At 44.9% G+C, this 21,894-nt stretch overlaps 2 protein-coding genes and 1 long non-coding RNA gene across 6 annotated transcripts in view; 1 reads left to right on the forward strand and 2 right to left on the reverse strand.

The window, feature by feature from the left end:
• LOC127609032 (uncharacterized) overlaps positions 1 to 21,894 on the reverse strand; it is a 114,468-nt gene that overhangs the window by 70,814 nt on the left and 21,760 nt on the right. The gene's annotated exons all lie outside the window — the stretch shown is intronic.
• srpra (SRP receptor subunit alpha) lies at positions 2,152 to 9,882 on the forward strand. The gene is made up of 15 exons (XM_052078466.1): positions 2,152 to 2,295; positions 2,407 to 2,545; positions 2,791 to 2,874; positions 2,954 to 3,117; positions 3,540 to 3,700; positions 3,780 to 3,942; positions 4,798 to 4,945; positions 5,022 to 5,143; positions 5,214 to 5,335; positions 5,418 to 5,504; positions 5,602 to 5,774; positions 6,679 to 6,892; positions 6,971 to 7,134; positions 7,895 to 7,993; positions 8,070 to 9,882. Exons 2-15 carry the CDS (start codon positions 2,423 to 2,425, stop codon positions 8,196 to 8,198), a joined length of 1,953 nt encoding a protein of 650 aa, XP_051934426.1. The 5' UTR covers positions 2,152 to 2,295; positions 2,407 to 2,422; the 3' UTR covers positions 8,199 to 9,882.
• On the reverse strand, positions 9,357 to 21,095 carry fam118b (family with sequence similarity 118 member B). 4 transcript variants are annotated; one of them, XM_052078595.1, is made up of 7 exons: positions 20,684 to 21,095; positions 20,222 to 20,311; positions 17,842 to 18,094; positions 12,878 to 13,105; positions 11,031 to 11,159; positions 10,517 to 10,814; positions 9,357 to 10,159 (listed from the first exon to the last, which is right to left on the reverse strand). In XM_052078595.1, exons 2-7 carry the CDS (start codon positions 20,302 to 20,304, stop codon positions 10,137 to 10,139), a joined length of 1,014 nt encoding a protein of 337 aa, XP_051934555.1. In that variant the 5' UTR covers positions 20,305 to 20,311; positions 20,684 to 21,095; the 3' UTR covers positions 9,357 to 10,136. The 4 variants fall into 4 exon arrangements, with proteins under 4 accessions (XP_051934555.1, XP_051934557.1, XP_051934556.1 ...); XM_052078597.1 differs by having other exon boundaries at positions 9,357 to 10,164; XM_052078596.1 differs by having other exon boundaries at positions 9,357 to 10,230.

Here is a 21,894-nt window from a genome sequence, read left to right on the forward strand (position 1 = left end):
GCCTGTTAGGTCTAAAATGTTGCCCTTTTTTTCACCATGCCGACCTGTCATCCTCCCGGATGAAACCCCTGCAGTATCTGAGACCCTATCAACCCCTCACCGAAAAGATCTCCGCAAAGCGCCAATCCGGCTTCAACAAAAATGACAATTCCAAAGCGTTGAGGAGGAGCGTATCCGACACGGCACAGGACTTCACTCTGCTGCTATGTTGGTCGTACAACAACAAGCATCGGTCTAATGACGCATGAAGACATTTTGCAACCCGTAGATTGACTTTTTTTTTTTTTTTTTTTTTAGGAGTTTGTGTTTACATCCCTGATCAGGGTACTGTAGTCCATTGCATCTGATTGACTAGCAACCACACCAGTTCATGCTGGTGCCTCACGTCAGCCGGGATAGGTTCCAACACACACATGTCACCATTGAGGAAAAGGAGAACAGCCGTTGGATGGAAAAGTCACGAAGCGCACATTCATGATATGCAGATGATCATAATAATAATAGTAATTAAATGATGTGAAGGAAAATTGTAAATAGTACTGTGATTTATCCATTTTGTGTTCATATTGCATTTAATTGAAAGATGTTTGTTGTTTTTTTTCTCTTTCTTCTTTCTTCTTTCTACATACATTCTTGCTGCTGGAGGCTGTAAATTTCCCCAGTGTGGGACGAATAAAAGATATCTTATCTTAGTCCTGCTGCAACAGGAAATAACGGATGTATAACAAACAACCCATCTGTGTTTGCTGTGCTGAATTTTAATTGCAGGCTTCTCATTTCACTGTTTGGTGTATATCTGTGATGTATGATAAAAACCTTGACAAGATGTTTGGATCTCCCTGTTCTCCTTTAATTAGCACAGCCGAAGCATTGCAGTCGCATGGCAAGCTGAATGCGTTCACCGCAAACACAAATGTTCCGGTCAATCTGGCCTCACACGGGCCAGACCAGCGTCGTTACAAACTGCTGAGAGCTTTTTATCTGACTGTTGGTGGTCCGAGAGTATCGTGTAGATCATGCTCTGCGCAGGCCTCTTTTCTCCTCTTTTAAAGAGCACTTGGATGATGACCACGACGTAACTGGATCACATTCAGGTTTAACAGTAAGCCATCAGCCTGGAAGAATTATTGTTAGTCTTTCTCTTCTTAAGGAAGGACATTCTCCAGCCTATTCATTTCCATCCCTTTTGACTGTTAGTGGTATAAAACAAACTGGCATTAACCGTGGCTTGAGGTTAGCCAATGCCTGAGAAAATGTTCACAGTAATTGCAACAATGCTGAGTATTTGTTTCTGGGTGGCGATTTCGATTGTACTGAAAATCCTCAAATGGATAGAAAACACCATAAATAGAGTAAACAAGTCATCTTAATGTTTAACAGACTTTGAGGCATTGGGCTCAGCGTTGATAATCTTACACTTTATTTGCACCAATATCAGACAAACGGTAAGTTTCTAATCCCCTCTCACGTGATTAATTAAATGCATAACATAGTGCCGAGTAATGTACTACAATTTACTCATTCAAGAGAGGATCATTCCGAATGAGAATTAGAGAATAGAGAATAGAAAATAGCGAATTGAATATTGGGGTCATCTGTTGATCTGAAACCGGATATAAAGCCTCAAGCTGTTATTTTTGGCTCTCACTTTTCACGGTGTCATCATGCCTTACACCGTATTGATTACATACACAGCAGCCAAAAAAATAAAAATAATTTGGTGGCTGTGCTGATTAAAAATATGTCATAGGTTCCCCCATTAGCAGACCCTGAGGTGAGATTTAAAAACGTTGCTAAAGTAGATCAGCCATTCGTGAAAATTCTAAGGAAGTTTGTGCATCATATACACTATTTGCATCGATGTACAGTACAGTACTTTAATCTGAGTCATGCTGAGGAAAAGTGGGCAACACCGCTCTTTAGTGGCTTCTTTGAATAATCGCAGCACTGAACGCAACACGGCCAGGCTCGGTTGGAAAGAAATGTAGCGTTCTGTTGCCGCTCACTCCATACCCTCGTAGACTTAGAAGAAACTAAACGTTTGTAATATTTGTATGTATTAATAAAATGTTCGTTTTGTTTTCTGTTTACTGAAAATTGTATTCGGATTTTTCAATAAAGTTTTAAAAAAACTACAAAAAACAAAAGAAACGTCATACACTTCGACCGCGCGCATGCGCATGGCAGCGCAACTGCGTCACTTCCTGATTCTGCATCTGACGTGTCGAAAAACTGTTTTGCACAAGTGGTGGAGCCAACTCGCCGGGGGGATTATTTACTATTTTAGTATTTTGGGTGAGTCCCTGGAGAACTGGAAATCACCCCTTCACTTGTTTTCCATCCTATTTTTGTTTGGTAGGCCTTCGGTTTGCACCTTTCTAAACCGTTTTACCCTCTCTAATCCAGGTTACGTGTTGGCAAGATGCTCGATTTTTTCACCATCTTCAGCAAAGGTGGAATAGTGCTGTGGTGCTTTCAGGGAACCGGTGTCACCGAGTCCTTCACCGGGCCCGTCAACGCCCTGATCCGCTCCGTGATCCTGCAGGTGAGCCTCGTTAAATTGTTTTCGTCTCCGGAACGGTGCGAAGGGCTAATGCTAACAAGCTAGTTGCGCACGTTGTACACGTACCGTACTGCGCGACACGATTAAATCTGTCACACGAGAACCGGCGTCAACTTAGCGAGCTAAAAGAAAAGAAAAATGGTTTAGGTTAGTTTTTGAAGCCGCCTGTGGAAGTTGCGTGGAGGAAATGTTTTCAGCTCTTGTTGACATCCCTCGTCACTTTCCAGGAACGGAGTGGAAATAACTCCTTCACTCATGAATCCCTGAATCTCAAATATAAACTGGACAACGAGTTTGAGTTGATTTTTGTGGTAAGTCAGTGAACGCATCGGTATTCATGAAAAATAATAGGCGAGTGGATAGTAACCTCCGTGTGCGCTTGCTCTTCAGGTGGGTTTTCAGAAGATCCTAACGCTGACCTATGTGGACAAGTTCATAAATGACGTCCAGCTGCATTTCAGGGACCGTTATAAGAATGAACTGGAGCAAAAGGGAGTGATTAAGCTTCTCAACCACAGCTTCGAATTTGAGGATGACTTCAAAGTGCTTCTTCGGTAACTGTCACTGTATTTGATTATCTACGAAAGAAATAGGACGGTCTGTTTTATGTCTGCATCAGAGGTGACTTGTTCAGGCACAATACCTGCAACAATACACCAAGAGGGGCTTTTCTTCCTCAGGAATATTTGCACAAACACCCATGTTTACACCAAAAACTAAACCTGTCAAAAAAAAGGTACCCAAGTATCTTTTTTAGTTTGTCTTACCCAGCCACAATGTGTATGGAATTTCCCAAAACTTTTAAGTGTGTGTGCATGTGTTTGATGATGGTGTGGTTGGGAGGGGGTTGTGGCAAAACATGTGGTGACTGTTGTTGGCCACCACAGTCATTTCAGCCGTAAAATGCTGCCTGTGACAAATCAACCTATGTGTTTGATTATAAATGACACCGCTCATGTATAATGTTTTCCAACAGAGAGGCAGAAGAGGGTAGCAGGGCTCGGAGCCCGGCACCTATGCGCTCCTTTAAGGAGTCTGAAAAATCCCAAAAAACTGTGAAGTCAATGATAGAAATAAAGGGTGGGGACAAAGAAAAAGATCAGGGTAGCAAGAAAAGCAAGAATACCAAAAAGGAAGGTAAGTGTTGTTGAAGGAACATTATTTTTTTAAAAAATCACGATTTCTTGTTCAATCCGATTTGCCTAATCTCTTCCAGCTCCTCCGGTGGACCTTGTCAAAGCAGATCAAGGCAAAGGCACATCTTCTACCCCAAAGCTGGTTGAAAACGGCAACCACGGCCTTACTCCTGAAGAGATCATGCAGAAGAAGAGAGAGGAGTTCTTTCGCAAGCGTGCAGTGGGACCTGCTGAAAAAGTCAGGTGAGAGATTGACATTGACGTTTCTGGAGATGAATTCGGGAAACCTCCAAAATCGAACGACATTCACTTGATTGTATCTCCAAGCAGCCATCCGTTTATCTTCTACCACTTATCACGTTCAGGGTCACGGGTGAGAGAAGAGGGTACTGAGAAAACACATTTTCCAGTTCCCCCACTATTTGCGGGGGATCGAGACAGAGCCATGCGGCACGTCGCGAAAATCCGCAATCATTCATTTAGAATTCCCTATTGATGTCACAAAATGGCAACCCAGTGCTATCACAATATGAATGATATAATAATAATAATAATAATAATACGTTTCATTTAAAAGTGCCTTTCATGCCACCTAAGGACACTTTACAGACAATACAATGTAAAAATTTAAAAGAAATATTGTATAAAAACAAGACATACAAACAGAGGAAATGGAAGAGTTAAGTATTGTAGGCAGTCCTGAACAAGTGTGTTTTTAGACGGGACTTGAAAGTGGAGAGAGGTGTACAGTTTTGGAGGTCCGGGGGTAGATTGTTCCAGAGCAATGTTGAAGCTCCTAAACTCACTTCAACATTGTTACTTGGCAACAAGATGGCACGGAAGCAATAATATTAGTAGCCTCAGCACAAAACCAGTTAATAGGTGAGGTTTTTTTTTTTCAGCATATAATGGAGCATGCCGTCGCCCCCTGGCTCGATGCAAATTAGCAAATTTTGGTCCTGCAAATGATAGCGGGTTCATTGCATGTCTTTTTGTATTGTTCTGTTCGTCAAGCCTGTCTCGAAGTATTGCAGTGTGTATCTTGATATCATAATGTATGCCATGAAGTCATCTGTTGGCGTGTTGTCTTTCTGCTAGTAAGTCTCCAAAGCCTCAGAAGCCCAAGGAGAAACAGAGGCGCGTTTGGGAGATGACTGGCAGCAGCACCAAGGACCTGGACTTCAGTGACAGGAACGGAGAGAGTTCCCCTGATTGTGACCAAAGCCCGGATGCACCCATTGCTACTGTATGTCTCAACACGACCACTGAAAGACATTTATTTTGTTCAATGAACACCGTGTTATGATGTCTAAATGTTGCAGGGGATGCAGCTCACCCCCATGATTGGAGATTTGCCATCTGTGGAATGTGATTCCAGTGATGAGGAGGAGGAGGAGGAGGAGGAAGAAGAGAGAGTAGTTGTCAATGCAACAATCAAGACAAGGTACGGACGAGCGTTGATCTTTTAGCACTCAATGTGAAAACTTTGCATGAAAGATGTGGAATTGTGTCAGTGCCAAGAAGAGTGGCGGCTTTGGCGGCATGTTTGGCATGCTGAAAGGCTTGGTGGGCTCCAAGAGTCTGAACCTGGAGGACATGGAGCCGGTTTTAGAGAAGATGAGGGAGCACCTCATTGGTATGAGATTGACGCCTTTCTCTCACTTGATGTTAATCGTTGATTACTGATTGGTCATCGTTTGTGGGCCCACACTTCACAGCGAAGAATGTAGCAGCCGAAATTGCCTCACAGCTTTGTGACTCTGTAGCCAAAAAACTGGAAGGCAAAGTCATGGGCACCTTCACCAGTAAGTAAACATTCATTTGTTTTCAAGTTGTTTTGTCTCACACGACAGTCAATTGTCCAATTTCATTGATGCAAATCTCTTGTGTGTGTGTGTATAGCTGTTGCCTCAACAGTAAAGCAGGCCCTGCAAGAGTCGCTGGTGCAGATTCTGCAGCCCAAGCGCAGGGTGGATATTCTGCGAGACGTCATGGAGGCGCAGGGCCAGAGGAGACCTTTCGTCATTACGTTCTGTGGCGTCAACGGGGTTGGAAAGTCCACCAACCTGGCAAAGGTGAGTTTTTCGTCTTCGGGTATTGAAAATACAATACAATACAATACATGCTGATTTATATAGCGCTTTCACAACAGCGGCAGCTGTAACAAAGCACTTTACAAAACAGTTAACATAAAGTAAAATAATAAACACAACACATAACATAAAACACGGACAGTCGTGCAGTCCTAACCACTTTTCCGTCACACGCTTTGTTGTTTGAAGCAGTTTGAGATGAAAGAGGAGAGAATCAAAGTGTCCTTTAACCAGTGGATCAGAGACGTCATGCTCAAAATGTGCACACGTCGGCTACAAGCTAAGTTTCAAAGTCAACAAGAAGCTGTAGCATCCATTGACGAAAAAAGAGATTGGTTCACTTCTCCTGTCCCATGGAAATCCACTTCAATTCCAAGCGGCGACTCACGGTTCCAAATACGCACCGGCGCTCTTCGCCAACGCTCCTCTCTCCTCATCCTCAACTTCAGCGGCCATCCATCCAGCCGCACCAACGCCAACTGTCCAACAGCGCTGACATAGCCACCGAACAAATCGGGGTTGTGAAAAATGCTGCCCATTACTGGCGCAAAAAACACAAGCGCCCCAGGTCTGTCCAGCACCGACAGTCAATGGCGCCGACATTCCTCCCAATCAAAATCTGTGCTGGTACAGGCGTGCTGCCGAGAAGGCGCAACCACCAAGCACAGATACTGGTCCTTTGACGAATGTCGTGGCCAAAAAGCGCTGAAAACAGTCCATATCAGGTCCACACAATGAAACAAAAATACCCGAATTACAAAGATACGTGGAGCTAGCACCCTGCAAGAGATTTGTTTTGTTGATTACTTATCCCATTCAATAAATAGCATAACGTCATTTGTGAATCTGACCCCCCCCCCCACCCCCACCCCATTTCTCGATCCAGATCTCATTCTGGCTCATTGAAAACGGTTTCACTGTGCTGATCGCTGCCTGTGACACGTTCCGCGCCGGGGCGGTGGAACAGCTGCGAACCCACCAGCGCCGCCTCAACTCACTGCACCCTCCTGAGAAGCACGGAGGACGAACGATGGTCCAGCTCTATGAGAAGGGCTACGGGAAGGATGCTGCTGGGATTGCAATGGAGGCCATTGCCTATGGTATAAACCTCATTAACCCAACCTGTAACGAAACTCGAAAAATCAAATCCCCCGCCCTACCTGACTCTTTGCTTCCAGCTCGCAACCAGGCTTTTGACGTGGTGCTGGTGGACACCGCGGGGCGTATGCAGGACAACGCGCCCCTCATGACAGCCCTGGCGAAACTCATTGCTGTCAACATGCCTGACCTTGTGCTGTTCGTCGGGGAGGCTCTGGTGGGCAACGAGGCAGTCGATCAATTGGTAAGCCCGTCTGACCGCCGGGATGAAATCTTGCCTGTTGGAGGCATGGAAAACTAATATTCACAACTTGAGTCTTCATGAAAAGGAACGCATGGGGAGAACACGCTAACTTCACACAGCAGGGTCTGAAACCAGATTGAAAACAAAGTCGCTTGACGAGCTTTTGAATAATGTTGCTCTGCGCAACTACAATCAATCTAAGAATTATTTGAAAACAGCCAGCCAGGATTTCGTGGCAGGTTATGGTAAAATATTGAACCCACGTCGATCTCAAAAGTCCCTTAAAGTGCAAATAAACGTCTTCTGTGGAGAAGTATTTTAACAATCCTGCCAAACTTGCATCGTTAAAACTTTTCAAATCAAGCCGGATGCGATGAACCACACCCGTCACCTGCCAATCAAATCACACTGCTACCAGGAAATGTTTACTACTTGAGCTACGATCTTCCTTCTGCCTACACATGTTTGAGCCATGAAAACAAATCAGTTCAAAGCCACCGGTGGCTGGAATATATCCCAGCAGGTGGTCACAGGGCTTTTCCACCCTGCAAGAACAAGACACCACACCGGTGCAAAGCCCCTCTCCTCACACCAGCTGTCGAGTAGCTAACCTGTTGTAAAATGCTGTTATTTTTAGGTCCAACAGAGGGCAGTGTTTCTACCCTGCTCAACTGCCCTCATAAAAAAATGTTGTCAAACATCGTATTTGGGTAGAAAAGTGCCACTTGTACATATGAAACTCTTGTTCTTGGATCATCAGGTCAAGTTCAATCAGGCTCTGGCTGACCACTCCATGTCGGAGAAACCTCGCCTCATCGACGGCATCGTGCTGACCAAATTTGACACCATCGACGACAAGGTGCGTTAAATGGATTGCAAAGGTGCATTTGGATTGTATCGGAACATTTGACGCACCATCCTTTTTACCTTCGCAGGTTGGCGCGGCGATCTCCATGACCTACATCACGGGCCAGCCAATAGTGTTTGTGGGCACCGGTCAGACGTACAACGACCTGCGTAGTCTCAACGCCCGCGCTGTGGTCAGCGCCCTGATGAAGGCTTAGAATGGCAGCAGGCTCCGATGTTTGTCGTTGGACATTGCGAGGAAGCCGACATTCTCATTTTGCCGTGCTGCCAAGGGATGCTTGAGCCCCCCTGCTAAAAGCCCGCGCTTTGCCGTTCTTTACCGCCCTGTCTCATGTCCTGTTTTTTTTTTTTCTGCTCATTGCACCATCGTCCCAGCTTCAGGCCAGCGTGAAAGGACGGCGCTGCATTTGAAAACCGCACAACCGGAGGAGGCCTCCCTTTTACTTTTACACTTAAGGATTTGGGCCAAATTGACAAGTACCTCATTATCAGTTTTGAATCACTCCCGACTGATGGACCTTTGTTTACCCAGTAAGAACGAGTTGTCAACCCCCCCCCTCCCACCCCCCTTAACTAAATCAGGTCAGGTTGGCAGCAGCTGCCTGTGAAATGCTTCGTGACCATAGTGCCTATTTGTCTCCTGCCTGCTGTCTTGGTTACCACTCACATCAAAGACACATGGGAACGAATCCGACTCAGAGGTGGAAACGTGGCGTTGGATTCAGTTGACGGTAATGAATTGGATTTAAATGTATACTGATACATTGTCTCAAGTGAGCCATGCAGCCGCACAAGAGCATTTGATCCAGCATGCAATAGAAAAAAAAAACAAATACAACCTCAGAATATCTGTTGAGAGCCCCAAACATATTTAACCCACAAATATCCGTAACGTAATTATCGACATTACTTGAGGTGCTGAATTATATTTTTCCCCCCTATAAATGTATTATGGCCCGGTTCCTCACCACTGCTTTGAAGGATCACGTTTGTTCTAATTTAAGGAGTATTGTATCATGTTCTTTACCAGCCTAATTCAGAAATTAATCCCAGAGGAGGCCCGTACGTTTGTAAATGAATGATTGCTGTGACCCGTTTCCCCAAGAATGGTTATTTATGTTTCCCCCCACGGGTTTCTTAATCCGTTCATAGGAGGACCTCAGCCAAGCATCTCCTCACTTAAACTTCATCAACTTAAAACATCAATGCAATATTAGCGGATCGAAGGTTATTTGAGCTAATTTATGAGAATGTAAACATTTCTAAGTAAAGCTGTTGTACACGGCATACATTGTGGAACTTCCTGCGTTGTTGTCCCCGTTCATTGTCCGACTCAACGATACAACCAATGCAAATGAGATGCCAAAAGCTTTATTTTGAAAATTGTACTTATAAATACGATATCACAAACACACACATCGGTACTTAAAAATACAAAATACTTACAAAGAACATGTCTGCACCAGTGGCAAGTTGCTCCTTGCAGGACAACGGCTTTCAAAAAAGGAACAAAATTCGAATTGTCTCTAACATATTTGTGCCAGTCCTGTATGCAGTACAGCGCAAATGAAAAGTTACCCTTTTGTTGGGTGTTGCGTTTGGCAGACGCCAACCTTGTAGGATTTGTGTGCGTTTGCATGCAGTGAGTAGGGGGTAACATGAAGATACCCCTTCCAATGTGATGACTAATGGGCGAGCGATCACAGATCACATCTCTCATAGTTTACCATCAACAGCAGAGACGTATTTCTGGAGTGTCCCAAACTTCCATTTAGCTTCCCTTTTAAATAACAATGTTGGGGGGGGAACGACATACATAGTTAATCCAATCAGCTGCTATACTTGCAGCAGACTGCCCCCTTGTTGTAAGGAAATGCACAACCCCCCCCCCCCCCCAAAACAATGGTCTGTGGCACTTAGACAAAAAGACAACATGGAGAATTTCAGCGAAGTTACTGACAAAGCCAGCTTTCATGAATGCTGTCATGCAGTCAGCTGAAATTACTTAGAACATCCGCAGGTAGTTTGAGCCCCGAAGGAGTAAAAATCCTTTTTACGTTCGAGCACTCCTGACATACAGAAAGAACAGTCTTGTTTGCTGAAGTGGAAATCTGGTGTGTGGCCACAGCTCGAAGTCAGCGAGAAGAAGCATTCAGTCCTAACCTTGAAGGAGGTATGACTGAGTGTTAAAGCCGTTCCGCTGCCCCCACCACCCCCCATTTTAAAACCCTGGAAATACAGATAGAAAGGTTATACAGTAAATGAATGTTGGCACATCGCTCAAGTCAACAATCAAAACATAAGTACAGTAAAATGAGTTTTTAAAAAAAAAGTGGCATAAGTACCATTGCGCATGAGGCCATGTACAAAAATGTGCAAAATGTGTCTTCAGCTCAGCGAGTGAGCCGTACCATTGATCAATGATGCAAGTTTTATTTGACCGTACAACTTGATTAATGTCATGTAAGTTTGATCATCGCTATCCATCAAACCACATACGAACACTGTACCTTACCCCAGTCGTTCGTTGACACCTCTCGAAAGCAGATCTCGTTGGCCAGCCGCTCTAAATACTCGGGCAGGTCCGAGTACTCGTCCCCGTAGGAAATGACCTTGATGCCTTTGTCCAGCATGTTGTCGCGCAGCTTCTTGAACTCCCCCACGTCCTCGCGTCGCACGAGCATGAAATGCTCCAGGTCAGACTTGTGTTTCACCGCCTCTAAGAACAACGCCTGGAAGGTTGTGTCGTCAACGGTTCGCCCGCAGCCCAGGAAAACAAACGATTTGGTCTCGTACAGCTTCTGGATCTCACGCTGTGGAATCCAGTGGGAAGATGTGTCATTGTTCTCGCGGTCATAGCAGACGTACACACAGTGTTCTGAAATAGTATTTGCCTCCGATTTCTGTGTTCTTTGCATATTTATCCCAAACAAAGGTTTCAGTGCATCAAACCAATTTTGATATTACACAGAGACTACTACACAAAAATATACACACACACACACACAAAAAAGCATTCAAAGACTCACCATAACCTCCGTGTTCCTCAGTACATTCTGGTAGCCAGCGGGGTGCAGCACAATGCCGCACGGGTTGGTGTAAACGCCATGGATGTGCAGAACACTTAACCTCCGCTTCTCCTGAGCCCACTCCAACACCTGCCCACAAAAGGAACAACACACACATTAGAACAGTCCGCTGCACGACATCCTGTTCTGACCGGATCGGCGGCGGGTAGCAGTAAGAGGATATTACAGCCCCCCTGACATAAATACCGGGACTGAGAGGCACAATGGTATGTCACCATTAGGAAAAGTTTGACATTTGTATTTTATGCCCAGTCAGCAAAGGCATCTGGCCCCAGATTCAGCATGAAGCCGGCACAGCTGGCCTTGAGTCGGCAAAATAGCGGTTTTAGCCAGAAAAAAAAACGACCATGGTCATTTTTTTCGGCTAAAAATGCCTTACTATACAAGGTCGTTTTTCTCGGCTAAAAATGCCTTACTATACATGGTCGTTTTTTCAGCTAAAAACGCCTTACTATACATGGTCGTTTTTTTTCGTCTAAAAACGCCTTACTATACTATACATGGTCGTTTTTTTCGGCAAAAAGCGCCTTACTATACATGGTCGTTTTTTTTTCGGCTAAAAACGCCTTACTATACATGGTCGTTTTTTCAGCTAAAAACGCCTTACTATACATGGTCGTTTTTTTCGGGTTAAAACGCCTTAATATACATGGCCGGGTTTTTTTCGGCTAAAAACGCCTTACTGAACATGGTTTTTTTCGGCTAAAAACGCCTTACTATACGTGGTCGGTTTTTTTTTCGTCTAAAAATGCCTTACTAAACAGGGTCGTTTTTTTTGGGCAAAAAGCGTCTTACTATACATGGTGGTTTTTTTCGGCTAAAAACGCCTTACTATACATGGTTGTTTTTTTCGGCTAAAAACGCCTTACTATACGTGGTCAGTTTTTTTGGTCTAAAAATGCCTTACTATACATGGTCGTTTTTTTCGGGTTAAAACGCCTCACTATACATGGTAATTTTTTCGGCTAAAAACGCTTTGCTCAAAATGCCTGACTAAACATGGTCTTTTTTTTCGGCTAAAAACGCTTAACTACACGTGGTCGTTTTTTGGGGCTCAAAATGACTTACTATACGTGGTCGTTTTTTTTTTTCGTCTCTTTGTACCGGCTTGTTCGCGATCGACACATCACTTGTGAAAATGTTGGTGATTGACCAATCAGAGGTGCTGCCAAAAAGAACCCTTTCTGCACTGAAATACAATGGCATGAATGCCAGACGTGGGCCATGACCGTCATTCATTGAGGTATGTGGGCCGATTGTACGTGCCGTGTCTGGCCCAGAGCTGGGCCAGACCAATTTTGCTGACTCGGTGATTATGGCGCATTTATTTCACATGCCTGGTGCACCACTAAGAAATAATAGCACAATTTGGTGGAGCAAAAAAAAAAAAGTGTGCTTACGCTTGAGGCTCGGTTTTAACCCAAAAGTAAATGGAGTCCAAACAGAATGCTATTTCAAGTGTGATCAGTATCAATTGGGTCAATATTGACCCAGGAGGAACTTCATTAAAAGGCGATCCTGGTGACTAAAAGGAGAACATCAGGCCATTAGGTTAGTAATTGACCAAATAAGCAGTGGAAATGATATTGCTTTAGTATTTCAAGGTTGTTATTTTTATTTTATTTTAATTTATTTTTTTAAGCGTTCCGAGTCATGCCCAGTAATCAAGTCTTTGTTGACGTTCATGCTCCAGTGAACCTTGCTCTCCTTTTAAATTGCTGACCGGTCTTAACTAGGCTTGACCGTTCAATCAATACCTCAGCATGATGTCAACAGGGAACCTTTACCTTTTTCTCATCGGTCAGATCCAAAGATTCAAGCTTTGTGCCTTGGTGGGCCGCGTAGATCTCCAACAGGTTGTCAAAGTTGGTGGTGAGGACCAGCGCGCCGCTTTCCATTAACTGCAGCACGGAGCGCAGCAGATGTTTCCCGGCGTGCTCCATCTTGCATTCCAAATCGTCGAACACCTCGTACAGGCAGTCCTTGAAGAACGTGGACCGTACATTGCCTGTTCTCTGACAATAAGATCGTGACACATTGTTCACATTCATAAATCGAAAAACACTGACATTTTCACAGGACAAATTAGAATCTCACACTTTGAACTGCCGCGTGTGAAATGCACGCTGGTTTTATTGAAGATGTTGAATTGATGAAATGTGAAAATTGTTTTGTTTTGTTTTTATTTGGCCTTGTGATTGGCTGGCGGCCAGTTCATCTTCTTGCCCCCAAAGTCGGCTGAGATAAATTCCGGCTCACTCGCGACTCTCATGAGGACAAGCGGGATAACAATAAAATGGACGGACGGACATTTTATTTTCCATTCGTGGGTGACTTCAATTTACATGAATTGATATGACGATTAGGCGGCCCGGTAGTCCAGTGGTTAGCACGTCGGCTTCACAGTGCAGAGGTACCGGGTTCGATTCCAGCTCCGGCCTCCCTGTGCGGAGTTTGCATGTTCTCCCCGGGCCTGCGTGGGTTTTCTCCGGGTGCTCCGGTTTCCTCCCACATTCCAAAAATATGCATGGCAGGCTGATTGAACACTCTAAATTGTCCCTAGATGTGAATGTGAGCGTGGATGGTTGTTCGTGTCTGTGTGCCCTGCGATTGGCTGGCAACCGATTCAGGGTGTCCCCCGCCTACTGCCCGGAGACGGCTGGGATGGGCTCCAGCACCCCCCGCGACCCTAGTGAGGATCAAGCGGTACGGAAGATGAATGAATGAATGATATGACGATTTAGAATGGAGCACTCTTGGGGAAAAAAAACAAAAAACAAACATGAGCACGCATACCTCTTAAAGCCCTTCTCAAACCTGTAGCATGCAGGAAACTAATTGGATTTAACTCGAGTTTAAGGTTTTACTTATCTCATCGCGTCACCTAAATCGAGGATGCATAAAGTGACTCAAAGGCAAAGGAAATCCGAGCCCTAACAGCGCCGAGACCGCAGTTGAGAGCAATGAGAATGCCGAAAAGGTGGGAACAAGGTGTGAGAGCAAATCTCACTTTTGTTGCGCATCTAATTCCATGACTGCTGTGTCTTTGTGTGAAAGCGCACACGGCTCGGACAATATCTTGTTTCATTGGGATCTCCGGTTTTAAAAAAAACGGGGGGTGTAGGGGCTCTCATGTACTGTACACGGATGACGACTGTGCTCTGACGACTGAGTAAATCTGTATGGAAGCTATAAATAGTGAACGTTTGCGCCTCGCTGTAGCGACACCTCGGTGATCTGGGCGCCGGGAGACGCTCGACTCCGGGAGACCGACTTGAAGGCGATTACCCAACTAATGGGCTTTAAACAGCTTGATTCCTTTCCACGGGAAAGGAGCCATCATCCGCATGTAGTGTCTATGGCAGCCAAGCCCACATCGCTGTGTTCTCAGGCCATCTGAGCGACTCAGCAAACAGCAAATAAAGTGCAAGTAAACAAGTCTGGAACTTAAATCAACAGATAATTAAGCGGGTTCACTCGCATTTACTTGCTGTTCGGTGCGCAGGGTTTTTTTTTTTTTTTTTTTTAGCAGCAATATGAAATCATGATATCCCGACCCTCAGATATTCATTGACTCATTCATTCATTCATTCATTCATTTTCCGAGCCGCTTGAGCCTCACTAGGGTCGCGGGGGGTGCTGGAGCCTATCCCAGCTGTCTTCGGGCAGTAGGCGGGGGACACCCTGAATCGGTTGCCAGCCAATCGCAGGGCACACAGAGACGAACAACCATTCACGCTCACACTCACACCTAGGGACAATTTAGAGCGTCCAATAAGCCTGCCATGCATGTTTTTGGAATGTGGGAGGAAACCGGAGCACCCGGAGAAAACCCACGCAGGCCCGGGGAGAACATGCAAACTCCACACAGGGAGGCCGGAGCTGGAATCGAACCCGGTACCTCTGCACTGTGAAGCCGACGTGCTAACCACTGGACTACCGGGCCGCCTATTCATTGACTCATCAATGAATATTCATCGCAAGTTGAATATTCATGACTTCACTGGAAGGGGGCTTGTACATTTCGGAAAAAGTTCCACACAAGTCAAGTTGTCAAAACACGTTCTGTTCACACAGAGCTGCAAAAACAACATGGCTGCCAGCCAATTGGCAACTATTGATTGTTTACTGTCTGGATCTTCACTCAGCACTCCGCCTTAGTCACACAGGCACAAACCAATGTTGAACGCCAGTCACGGGAGATTTGCTAAAAGGAGTCCGCTTACTTCACGGAAAATTCGGTTATTGTTCACTTACAACAGTCTGACTTTCAGGGAAAAAAAAGCGTTACCAAAGCATCAATCAAAATAAATCCCGTTTCCGCATTCCGACAGTTTGATGTCCAAAATTTGGAGCTTATTTTCCCCCCCAAAATTATTCACATTTTAAACTTCATCTTCCGTACCGCTTGATCCTCACTAAGGTCGCGGAGGGTGCTGGAGCCCATCCCAGCCGTCTCCGGGCAGTAGGCGGGGGACACCCTGAACCGGTTGCCAGCCAATCGCAGGGCACACAGAGACGAACAACCATCCACACTCAAACTCACACCTAGGGGCAATACAGAGTGTTCAATCAGCCTGCCACGCATGTTTTTGGAATGTGGGAGGAAACCGGAGCACCCGGAGAAAACCCACGCAGGCCCGGGGAGAACATGCAAACTGCACCCAGGGAGGCCGGAGCTGGAATCGAACCCGGTACCTCTGCACTGTGAAGCCGACGTGCTAACCACTGGACTACCGGGCCGCCCCCATTTTAAACTTAATTTAACAAAAGAATAACGTTTGAAATGCAAATGTTTTATTTCACGTTCTGTTATGTTAAGTGTTCAGTAAAGCACGTTGTTACAGCTATGGCTCTTGTGAAAGCACGAGCGTATATAAATAATGACGTGTTGCGTTGTATACGTTTTTAAGATGGTTGCTTTCTGGGACGTTCAAAGGAGAAATGTAAAAATGGAGACACAGAAACCATCTTGGGCCCGTAGAGGAAAATAACAGAGCTGTCGATTTCAAAATCGTCCGCTTTGGGAGCGGTTTTTGGCTCCGAAAATGCTGTTGACACATATGCGAAGGTGCTTCACGGGAGGATTTCAAAATAATTGCAGATGGCAGGCAGGTTGCCCGTTCAAGTCTTGTATAGCAAATTGTTAGCAGGCTCGATGTCTGACTGTGTCTTTAACCAAATGCAAAGCAGACTCGGCATGACTTTTTACTCTTCTGTGCTTTCTACTGTCTTCGTTATTCATCTCTTGTTTTGTGGTTGTAATGTATGTATGATATTTTCTCCATGGACAGCACTTTGTATACAGCGATGGCTGTTTCAAAGTGCTCTATGAATACAGTCGAGTTGAGCAGCTCGTGTCTTTCGTGTTTTTCCGATAGCAAACAGGTCTGGAGCACAGTGGAGTGAAAAGAACACGGCAGAGAAAGCCATAAAGTGTTGTTTGCTTCCATTTGGGACAGCAGGCTGAGGGGTTGACACAAAGTGAGTTTTATCAGTGTCAAAAGTGCAATGAGACATGACTAACAGGAGACAAACGCTATCAGGACCCCCCCGCCGCCCTCTCCCTCATCTGTCAGCAATTTCTCCAGCTCTTGGGATTTTTTTTTGTGAATGTATTGTTGCAATGCCAAAAATGTCACTGCAAATCACTCCTCTCAAGTTGCACATAAATTTGGCAGGTCAAACCAAGTGGTCATGTGCGAGGTCACGCAAGATTTGCTGACCTTTAAACTCCACAGGTGCTTTTGTGTGCAAATGCGCGTGTCTGCACAGGTTTGTGAAAGCCACCGCAGTTACGGTACCCATGATGGAAAAGAGAACTACGACGTTGGAAGACCACAAAACGAGAAATGGGCCTTCACGTAACAAAGTGCGACGGCATCTTTTTTGGACTGCTCAATATATTGAAACAGAGGCAACGATTAAACATCGATAATAAAATAACAGAAGTGCTGTTTACCGTTCATGTGTAGAAACTCACATCACCACCCAGCACATGCTGTAATCTCCCGTCTGAATGTTTGCCATCAGATCAGAGATAATGGTCGAAACACAGTTTGTTTGAAAAGAGATTAACTTCTTCAAACCTTTGCTAACCGTACAGACAATGTTTGAAGTAGCAATTTAACATAGCCACCGTATGATAAAACCATACCAAGATAAAGTAACTATTTGCCGTTGTACAAAAAAAAAAATAGTTGAACGGCCAGACCTTTTATTATGCCGCAGTCATAGGATCATTGGTTATCTTTATTCATTCATTCATCTTCCGAGCCGCTTGATCCTCAGTAGGGTCGCGGGGGGTGCTGGAGCCTATCCCAGCTGTCTTCGGGCAGTAGGCGGGGGACACCCTGAATCGGTTGCCGGCCAATCGCAGGGCACACAGAAACGAACAACCATTCGCACTCACACTCACACCTAGGGACAATTTAGAGTGTTCAATCAGCCTGCCACGCATGTTTTTGGAATGTGGGAGGAAACCGGAGCACCCGGAGAAAACCCACACAGGCCCGGGGAGAACATGCAAACTCCACACAGGGAGGCCGGAGCTGGAATCGAACCCTGTACCTCTGCACTGTGAAGCCGACGTGCTAACCACTGGACTACCGGGCCGCCTGGTTATCTTTATTTTGATGAAAAATTAAACATAGAGCATGGAAACGGGGATTATTAGATTAGTGATCTTGAAGCGATGATACAGCAATGTGGAAAGGAGAAGCAAAGGGAAATCATAAACATAATGTCTTACCGGGGAAAGTTTCTGAATGAGGTCGTGAGCCACGTGCACCAAATTTTTATCTTCCTGCATGTGCTTTTGGAAACGCCGACTCTCCTCTTCTTCGAGTAAGTCAAAGTCATTGGCGGCATCCAGCAGCGCCTGAATGAGGCCTTTCCAGGAGCGGAGAGCGGGGACCTGCGGGGCCACGGCGGAGCTTATCCCCGTGCCGATCACCAATACGAGCTCGGGGGCATGCTTTGTCTTCAGGCTGGGCAACAGCTTCCTTTTGGACACACAGAATGGCATCCATAAAACAGCGCTTTACAGAATTAATTACCTGAACAAGTCCTAGTTTGTGAGCAGTGTCAGGAATAACAAGGTACAAATTGGAGACTTTTCTTATCAGACGTGACATATAAACTTCCAAGGGGAAGTCCACTCCAAAACATTCTTTATAAGAATCGCTCCGCTTCAGAAAACAAGTGAGCCTTGATTGGTTGTTCCCTGAGCCCTAGCAACTGTGAAGTCATTTTCAGCTGACAGAAAGTGGCAAAATGGCTGCCCTGAAGATGACTAATAACGGGGGGGATTTTCCTTAACTCATATTCCAGACACAATATTAATCAGAACGCATTGTTTTGATCAGTGGAGGTGCACAGAACACATTATTGTAAAGTTCAATGGTATCAAGATAAATATCAATTGTAATATTGTTTCCGTACTGTTTTGTTACAGGATGGCAATTTAACAAAATGAAATATGACACTCAAAAAAGTAATTGCCTTGGTGAAAGAAATTCCTAAGTAAAAAGGAGTATGGCACACATTATAATTCTGATATATATATTCATTCATTCATTCATCTTCCAAGCCCCTTTATCCTCACTAGGGTCGCGGGGAGTGCTGGAGCCTATCCCAGCCGTCTCCGGGCAGTAGGCGGGGGACACCCTGAACCGGTTGCCAGCCAATCACAGGGCACACAGAAACAAACAACCATTCGCACTCACACTCACACCTAGGGACAATTTAGAGTGTTCAATCAGCCAGCCATGCATGTTTTTGGAATGTGGGAGGAAACCGGAGCACCCGGAGAAAACCCACGCAGACCCAGGGAGAACATGCAAACTCCACACAGGGAGGCCGGAGCTGGAATCGAACCCGGTACCTCTGCACTGTGAAGCCGATGTGCTAACCACTGGACTACCGGGCCTCCCGTATATTTCAAATGGAAACTACAAATGTATTTTCTCTTTGGCGTAATCCACCTATATTCACTGTCTTCAGTTTAGTCGGCAAGGCCATCTTGACATCATCCCTATGTTCAAAACTGGTCCCTTTGATGAGTCCCCTCATCTTGGGAATGAGGAAAAAACTCGCAAAGCCAGGTTGGGTGAGTTCAGAGGTTGTTCCAGCATGCCAATGCTGTTCTCGGTCAGGAACTGACGGAAGCTCAGGGCATTGTGATCAGATGCGTTGTCATGGTGCAATAGTCATTTCCTTGCCCCAACTCCCACCTTTTATCTCGCACTGAACAAACAACGCAGGATCTCTTGGTCGATGTCCTGGTTGACCGTCTGACCCACTCTGCTGGGGAGAACTCCTAATTGGCAGTTTGGGTTTGAAATATATACGTATTTTCACGACCAGTCGGCGCACCGTGTTGTTGGGCGCAGTCTCAGTAAGGGGTGCTATTTCTGTATTTGACACATACACAAAACGCACTGTATTATTGGGCGGAGCTAGGCATGGTAAAACATACGCCATCTTAAACATACGGCGTAATGCACGCACGCTAAAAACAAGTTTTTAAAAAGGCAATGGAAGCAAAACTGAGTTCGGTTGTACTTTATTTCGCCATTTTACAATGTACTCACGCGACCGGTACCTGCTAGGAGCGTGCCTTTAGCGTCCTCTTAAACGCCCACCCTTCACTCATTGGCGGACTTCCGCATGCCTGTCGTCACGCACTGCGCCTTTTCTCTATATAAATAGCGTGTCGGCCAGAGGTGCTCTCAGTCAGGCTTTGGAACACGGCGCATTCACTAGACGCTCCGCATTATAAGGCGTCCTGTCCATTTTGGAGAAAATGTAAGACTTTTAGTGGCACCTTGTAGTCGTGAAAATACGGTAACTTTTGTGACACCAGCTCTGGAGCTTTTCTGACACATCTCGTTGACATTGAGTGTGTACAGAGAGTGGATGTTTTATCTTATGTGTTCTGTTGCATTGTTATTTTACCTGAAATGTTCTGAAAAAAAGTACTTTATTACAGCTGCAGCTGTTGTGAAAGCGCTATATAAATAAAAGGTACATTGTATTGCATCGAAATACAGTCTATAGTTTACTTCTCAATGACAGACAGTTGGCTTCTGGGTGTTTTTGATCCAGTGTTCACAATGTCATATGCTTACCTAGGCTTCTTCCCATTTGAATCTGCATCCTGAGAATCAGCTGCAGTTCGTTTCTCGGTTTTCACCGCTACAACAGAGGCCATTCAGCGCCTGGAACCATCAGAACAGTCAATGCCGTACCTCAAAATAAACTTTTCCGATTACCTCACTTACGCGACAATATGTTTTTATTATTATGCAGTTAAGTCAAGTCAACTGTATTTATAGAGGACTTTCAAACAGCCATCGTTGCATACAAAGTGCTGTACATGGAGCAATTAACTTGCACAAGTTAAACTTAACATTGTACAATGCGGTGTCTGAGTTATGATAAAACAGGAAGTATACATTCGGCGCATCTTCTGTAGAATGAGACCCAGGACTGAGACAAACAGCCAGTAGTTTGAGCCATCCCAGGGAAAATGACGAGTGAATGTACTGCACCTATTTGTCAACACTCTCATCTGTATGAAAATGACTTACCTTTATTTATAAGGGAGGAAGCGCCCGACGTTTGTTGTAATTCCAGCTCGGTGAGAAACAACTCCTGGCAATCTCTCTCAGCGTTTTGTAATCGAAATAAGTCCACGTCATCAAGTATTTGTAACAAGAAGTGATGGACAAAACCCGGCTTCCAAACTGACGTAGCACCGAGCTAACTTGACTGTAATACCCAGCACAACTGTTGCTGTCGCTGTCTTTCTAACCTTGTTTAAATGGCACAGGAACTCGGGTTAACTTGTCATGATGAACGCAGAGCCCGAAGGAGCCTTCGCAAATGGCTTAAAAACGTTTCGAAAAAAAGTTTGGACTACGCGGAGGCTCAACACTTTTGTCCTATGTTGAGTTTGTGTTTCGCGTGAGAGCCGAGAGAGAGAGAGCGGGGTGGTTGAAGTCGCCGCCTGTGGTGATTCTGCTGCTTGTTTTATGATGCCTTCACGTGCATCACGGATAACAAAAGCGTGTTGTTTACAGTAGTGTGGCGTGTCAGAAAGAGGTCGTACATTTCTTCCATCAAGACACAGTACATTGTATCATATATATCAAATAGAACTCGCATTAGATAATTCTCATACTCATATCGACAAGTCGGAGCTTAATGACACGTTTTCAAGTCATAATAATTGGCCATTGTGTTTTACTTAATATGTTATTCATTTTCTACACTTTAATGAGCGTTTGAAAGCAATACGATTCAAACACAACCAAGTATGTGACGTCGTATGGGCACATTGTATAAAAATAGTGTTTATTGTATCTCCTTTCTGAAAATGATGACGTAAATAGCAATACGGACCCCCCCCCCCCTCTGTGTTTTGTCCTCAACTAAATCCGTCCTCTCCTTTAACATAATTGTGAACACGTATTTTTAGTCACATTGAAAAATAATCTGCGGTTTTCAGTCAGCATTTTCTAAAATGGATAATAACTACCGTATTTTTCAGACTGTAAATCGAACACGTTTCGATCATTTGACTGTTCCTGCGATTTATCCTGTGGTGCTACTTGTATAATAAAAAATACAGCTCAGACTGGCAGCCAAAATCCCGTCCCCTAATCTAGTTGACGGCAGACGAGATACTACCAGTTGGATTCGAAGCTTCCTTCTTTGTAGTGAACACGTTTTACCTTACCTAGAATACCACGTCTCATTATTGGCAAAGAACCCTGGTCGAAAGGATCCAAGCAAAATT

This window comes from Hippocampus zosterae, chromosome 10 (genome assembly GCF_025434085.1).
Source record: "Hippocampus zosterae strain Florida chromosome 10, ASM2543408v3, whole genome shotgun sequence".
In the NCBI taxonomy this organism is placed as follows: domain Eukaryota; kingdom Metazoa; phylum Chordata; class Actinopteri; order Syngnathiformes; family Syngnathidae; genus Hippocampus; species Hippocampus zosterae.

Excerpts from the sequence above, each read along its gene's own strand:
- srpra (XM_052078466.1), top strand. The coding sequence starts at position 2,423 with ATGCTCGATTTTTTCACCATCTTCAGCAAAGGTGGAATAGTGCTGTGG. Across the intron at positions 5,336-5,417 it reads GATGAGGGAGCACCTCATTG|CGAAGAATGTAGCAGCCGAA; the intron begins GTATGAGATTGA and ends CACACTTCACAG. Across the intron at positions 7,135-7,894 it reads ACGAGGCAGTCGATCAATTG|GTCAAGTTCAATCAGGCTCT; the intron begins GTAAGCCCGTCT and ends TTGGATCATCAG.
- fam118b (XM_052078594.1), bottom strand. The coding sequence starts at position 20,304 with ATGGCCTCTGTTGTAGCGGTGAAAACCGAGAAACGAACTGCAGCTGAT. Across the intron at positions 18,095-20,221 it reads TCAAATGGGAAGAAGCCTAG|GAAGCTGTTGCCCAGCCTGA; the intron begins GTAAGCATATGA and ends TGTGTCCAAAAG. Across the intron at positions 10,815-11,030 it reads TGAGGAACACGGAGGTTATG|CGTGAGATCCAGAAGCTGTA; the intron begins GTGAGTCTTTGA and ends TGGATTCCACAG.